The sequence below is a fragment of the Rhinopithecus roxellana genome, chromosome 16 (genome assembly GCF_007565055.1).
Source record: "Rhinopithecus roxellana isolate Shanxi Qingling chromosome 16, ASM756505v1, whole genome shotgun sequence".
Lineage (NCBI taxonomy): Eukaryota > Metazoa > Chordata > Mammalia > Primates > Cercopithecidae > Rhinopithecus > Rhinopithecus roxellana.
In genome coordinates this window covers 90,953,099-90,959,098 of record NC_044564.1, presented here as the reverse complement: position 1 = coordinate 90,959,098, position 6,000 = coordinate 90,953,099, and the positions used below count along the sequence as shown (strand labels likewise).

Sequence of the window (6,000 nt, the reverse complement as noted above, 5' to 3'; positions counted from 1 at the left end):
GGGCAGTTTTCCCCATGCTGTTCTTGCGATAGTGACTGACTCTCATGAAATCTGTTGGTTTTATAGCATCTGGCATTTGCCCTGCTGCACTCACTGTGCTGCCCTGTAAAAAAGGTGCCTGCTTCTTTGCCTTCTGCCATGATCTTATGTTTCCTGAGGCCTCCCCAGCAATGCAGAACTGTGAGTCAATTAAACCTCTTTCCTTTACAAATTACCCAGTCTTGGGATTTTCTTCTTACTAGTGTGAGAATGGAGTAATACAATTATCTTAGCATCATTTTTGAAAACAATTATCATTTTTCCATCAAATTACCCTGAAACATTTGTCAAAAAACAACTGATGACATTCAGTTACAACTCAGAGAAATAGAGAGCAGGCAAGAGCACTGCTCTCTATCCATGAAACAAGAAAACAGTTGGGAAGGCTTTAACTTTTCTTCAATGCACCAGATGTCTGAGGCCAAAGAGCAAAAAAGCTATCTGGAAAACTAGGTGGTTGTAGAGAGAAACAAAGATCCAAGCAGTTGTTTAACTGAGAGAAAGAATGCCAAATGCCATAGAAAGCGACTCCAGTGGGAAAACTAAACAACATGAAGTATCAGGTAGGTAACTGTGGCAGAGATATAAAAACTATAACAAAATTAAAATGCTAAAAATGAAAAATACAGTAGCCTAAATAAAGATTGCCTTCCAAGTGTCCATTATTGTACTCAACACTACTAGGAAAGAATCAGTGATGTTGAAGATATAGATACATTTGCTTGTGTATTTGTGAGAGACACACACAGAAAAGAGAGAGGGAAGTTTATTGGTTGACACTGGCTTCTTTGAAAAGAGGCAGTTTAGTAACAATGGCCTTTACTAGACAGACATGTTAGAAGGCAGCAGGAGAAAGGGAATGTGGTATCAGATATTTTCCATAAAAGGTTTGTTATTAATATTCATGTGGCAAAGTGTAGTTGATGTCAAAGTAGTTATAAAGCAAGGGGAACACAATTCTCTTATAGCAATGTTGAGGTCTAAGAAACATATAAAACAAATACCTGGTAAGTACCATGCACATATACACACATAAACAATCAATAACTCACAAAACACTCACATATTTGCAACACTGCTTTTCAGTTTATGCAATTTATTTCTTGTTCTTTTTAAGCTTTTTATTATACTGAATGTCTATTAATCAATGTTACATTTCATTAAAAGTTTTGATATTATATATGAAACAACAGTTCTGATATAGCAATATCTAGATAAAGGCTATTACTTACCTTTCTTAAATTGATAGATTTTTCCCCTTGTAACAAGCTCTGATATAAAATATGATAATTTGTTGAAAATTTTACACATTCAAAATTAAATTATCAAATATTTAATGAGATTCTGGGTGTGTGTGTGTGTGTGTGTCTGTGTGTGTGAAGAATTTCCTGTATTTGTTAAAATGTCAGATTTCTTATGATATTACCTGTCCGATGAGGAAGACTTGGGAATAAAAGCCATGGTCACTCAGGATGCTGTCTGAGGTTTGTCCTATGTGACTTTTCTGACATACACTGAGTTCAGATGTCCTGAAAAATCGTACTTGTGAGTTTTATTATGTGAGGATTGTTGAGTTTCTGTCAGTATCAAGTATACCCAAACCTTTAGAAGTTCAGCAGAGAACACATTTATTTCCTCACTGCAAAAAGTCCAACTGTGTACATGGAGGAAAAAACTCCATGCCACAGGGTCTTTCTCTGACCTTGGTTCCTACCATCTTGTATTTTCTATCATCAGAGCCTGAGTCGCAAGTTTTTCCTCCATTCCATTCTAATGAGGGATAGAAGAAAATATTGAGAATTTTGCTGATGTATTTAAGACCTGTCTGTCATTGACCCCCATATTCCACTAGCTAGAGGGTAACAATATGACCCCATTTATATGACAGAGCGGTTGAGAAATTTAGGCCAGGCATGGCATGAGAGAGAAGTGAAAATGATTACTAGTGGACATTTAAATAGTTATTATGTGACATATAGGGATTACCTCTGTGTAAGTGAAAATGAGGGTTGACATGGCAGAAGAATTTCCTACGTCCATTAACTTCATTTCTTGTTTAATATACTATGAGGTCTCTCTCTTGAATGTATTTTCTGCCGTACTGACTTTTCATTAAAGTTTATCACACACTTACTATATTCTAGCTTTTGTCATTGTGTGATTGATGATGAAAGAGTTTTGACTGTTGGCACAAAGTTTTCACATTTTTATTACTTTCTCAGAGCTCTTCTGCACCATGAGTTTTCTGAGGAGTGAGTTCACATGAGTATATTCTATATTCATTATCTTTATAGGGTTTCTTTGCTGGGTGAGTTCTGTAATATCCATGGAAGACGGTGCTCTGGCTGAAAGAATGCCCATATAAAATACATTTCAACAATTCATCTTCTATTCTTTGACATTTGGTGGAGGCTGAAATTGTAGAGGAAATTCCAGTGCTATGTTAACAGTTCTCTCCTGTGTGTTCATTTATGTATTGTGAGGTTTGATTTCCAGCTCAGAGTTTTTTCATATTCTTTATATGCATATGTTTAATCCCCTGGGTGGGCTTTCTGATGTTCTCTAAGGCTTGATTTTTGACTGAAAGTTTTTCCACATTTACCACATTTATAGGGTTTCTCCCCTGTGTGCGTTCTCTGATGTACTCTGAGATTGGATTTCTGACTGAAAGCTTCCCCACACTGATGACAATCATATGGTTTCTCCCCAGTATGAGTTCGCTGATGTTTCCTTAGGACCGACTTCTCACTGAAAGCTTTTCCACATTCATTACATTCATAGGGCTTCTCCCCAGTGTGAGTTCTCTGATGCCCTCTGAGATTTGATTTCTGCCTGAAAGTTTTTCCACACTCCTCACATTGATAGGGCTTCTCCCCAGTATGAGTTCTGTGATGTACTCTGAGGTTTGATTTCTGACTGAAAGCTTCCCCACAATGATTACATGTATAGGGTTTTTCCCCTGTGTGAATTCTATGATGTCCTCTGAGTTGTGATTTCTGACCAAAAGCTTTTCCACACTGATTACATGTGTAGGGCTTCTCCCCTGTGTGTGTTCTATGATGTTTCCTCAGGCCTGACTTCAGTTTGAAAGCTTTCCCACATTCATCACATTTATATGGTCTTTCCCCTGTGTGAGTTCTTCGATGATTCCTTAGGCCTGACATATGGCTGAAAGATTTCCCGCATTCATTACATTCAAAAGGTTTCTCCCCTGTGTGAGTTCTCTGATGCACTATGAGGATTGACTTGTAGTTAAAAGATTTCCCACATTCATGACATTCGAATGGTTTCTCCCCTGTGTGGGTTCTCTGGTGTATTCTTAGGCCTGACTTTGCACTGAAAGCTTTCTCACATCCATCACATTGATACGGTTTCTCTCCTGTGTGAGTTCTCTGATGTTTTCTTAGGCGTGACTTCTCACTGAAGGCTTTCCCGCATTCACGACATTCATAGGGTTTCTCCCCTGTGTGACTTTTCTGAGGCCAAATCAAGCGTGAATTAATAGAGCAGGATTTTCCACATTCATTATACTCACAGGGTTTTTCCCTTATGTGAACCTTCGGATGTACACTGAAAGTTGCCTGGTAGCTGAACGTCTCTGTACATGGGTTATAATCAGAGTATTTATCTGTTGCATGAGTTCTCTGATGCACTGGGAGGGTTGAATTATGGTTGAAACGTTTTCCATATTCAAAGGGTTTCATCCCTATATGAACTCTATGACATTCTCTAATATGTGACTTTTGGCTGAAAGATTTCCCTCCTGTTGGAGTTTTGTGAGTGATCCTACAGAAACAATTTCCAGTATCATTAAACTCATAGTGACTCTTCTCTGGATGAATGTTCTGAGGAATAATAAAGGTTGATTTATCACATTTGTTTTCCCCAAATTTATTGAAATTGTAAGATTTTCCTTGTGGGTAGGTACTTTCAGATGTAACAAGGGCAGCCTTTTCAAGAAAAGCTTTTCCACTTTCATTATATTCAAAATCTTGCCCCAAAGTCTGAATTGTCTGATATTGAATAATGTCCTCCTTATGACTGAGGGTTCTCACACTTTTACTATAAGCAAAAGATTTCTCTTGAGTGTTAGTTCTGCCATCCTTAATACTGATGAGCCATTTGTCACATACATTATGCTCATGAGCCTTTTCTTTTGAATACTGACAGCGCGGGGCTGTCGGGCTGAGACCCTGGTAAGCAGACCCCACAGTGTCACATTTACAAGGCATCATTCTTGCAGGAAAAATGTTGATGTCCCGATTATGTGGTTTTCCTGAAATTTCTTGCTCTGTAGTCAATAATTTATTGGTGAATAAAACTTGCCAGAAATGTTTGCCTTGATTTTCTGGGCTCTTCTCTGAGATATCATCAGGTTGGGAGTCTTCTAAAAATGATAAAATTAAACAAACTTTATGATATTTAACACATTTCTTATGGAATGGGACATATATGTATATATATGCCCTATTATGTATTTGATTCCTGAGTTTCTGGCTCAGTTTCTCAATAATAAAGTAATTTCAAGTATATTCCCTATATTCCCTTTTTAGCTTAAAGTTTTTTTGTAGTAGAAAAAGAAATGGGAAATGAATATACGTCTGTATTTGGCATCTTAAAATAAAAATTTCAAAACTGAATAGAGAAGGGGATATAAATCAACAAAATGACTGCAAATGGTGTATATGTAAGAGCATTGGATCCTGGGAACAGGAAAATCAGAGAATGGGATGAATAAAAAAAGGATTACCAAAATGAAGTAGATAACAACAAAAATCAATGGATTAGTGGTTTTATCTGAGACAGGGTTTGCCTTAGGGAGTATCGCTAGTCTAGATTCTTATACAAATATAAACTACAATGGTAGGATAATCATTAGCCTACAATAGTCCAGTTGGAGCTCCATTTCCTTTCTACATATCACAAAATAAATTTATAATGGCACCAATTTCCTCATGTTAAAAAAAATACTACTGTAGACCACATGTTAATTCTGTCTGTATTATCATCAAAGGAACACAAATGTGTAAGTGGAAATGCAAAATTGATGGGAGTTAAAGTCATTTTTCCACCTAGATTGGATTCACTGCTCTGCCCTAGCTCTGGTGACTTGGTTTATTGTATCAGGGTTGTTCAAGAGTGAATCTTTTTTTTTTTTTTTTTTTTTGAGATGGAGTCTCACTGTCGCCCAGGTTGGAGTATAGTGGTGAGATCTTGGCTCACTGCAACTTCTGCCTCCTGGGTTCAAGTGATTCTCCTGTCTCAGCCTCCTGAGTAGCTGGGATTATAGGCATGTGCCACCATGCCTCGCTAATTTTTGTATTTTTAGTAGATATAAGGTTTTGCCATGTTGGCCAGGCTGGTCTCAAACTCTTAATCTCAGGTGATCCACCTGTCTCGGCCTCCCTAAGTGGTAGGATTACAGGCATGAGCCACTGCACCTGGTCAATAGTGAATCTTTCTAGATCATCAAATCTTAACTTTTGTCTTTTCGGTTTGCTCACTCTTTTCCCTAAAACCAGCCTTGTCTTTGTCCAATCCTTAATTCTGTTTTCAATCTACTTTTTAACATTGCTAGTTTTTATTGACTGTGAGAACCTTAAGGATCATATATTTTAACCTGGACTTTAAAACTTTACACGTATCCTTTATATTTATTTATCATAAGTTTCTTGTGTATATTTGACTGCTATTGCCCTACTGCTACCCACATTCCATGCAAAAATGTCAGCCCCAAGGCTTTAAATACACTGCCTTAGTGCCCTAAGAGATACTCAGGAAAAGAAGGTTTTACACTAACTGCAGGCTCATTACATGTTCTAGCTATCACTGCAATAGCCCACAGTCTTTTCTGCTCTAGTCTTGACAGGATATCACCAGTAAATAGTATATTGTCAGCAACAGTCTTATATTCTTTCTCTGAATCACTCTGCTTTTTAGCCTTAGACCTATGTAGATTCT

The 6,000-nt window shown here is 37.4% G+C and overlaps 1 protein-coding gene across 2 annotated transcripts in view; it reads right to left on the bottom strand.

Moving 5' to 3' along the window:
• Nucleotides 1-806: 806 nt before the first annotated feature.
• ZNF782 (zinc finger protein 782) overlaps nt 807-6,000 on the bottom strand; it is a 31,573-nt gene continuing 26,379 nt past the window's right edge. For both annotated transcript variants that reach the window (XM_030920129.1, XM_030920128.1), the window contains exon 6: nt 807-4,426. In XM_030920129.1, coding sequence (XP_030775989.1) covers nt 2,571-4,426 — 1,856 coding nt within the window. In that variant the 3' untranslated portion in view covers nt 807-2,570. The remainder of the gene's footprint in view (nt 4,427-6,000) is intronic.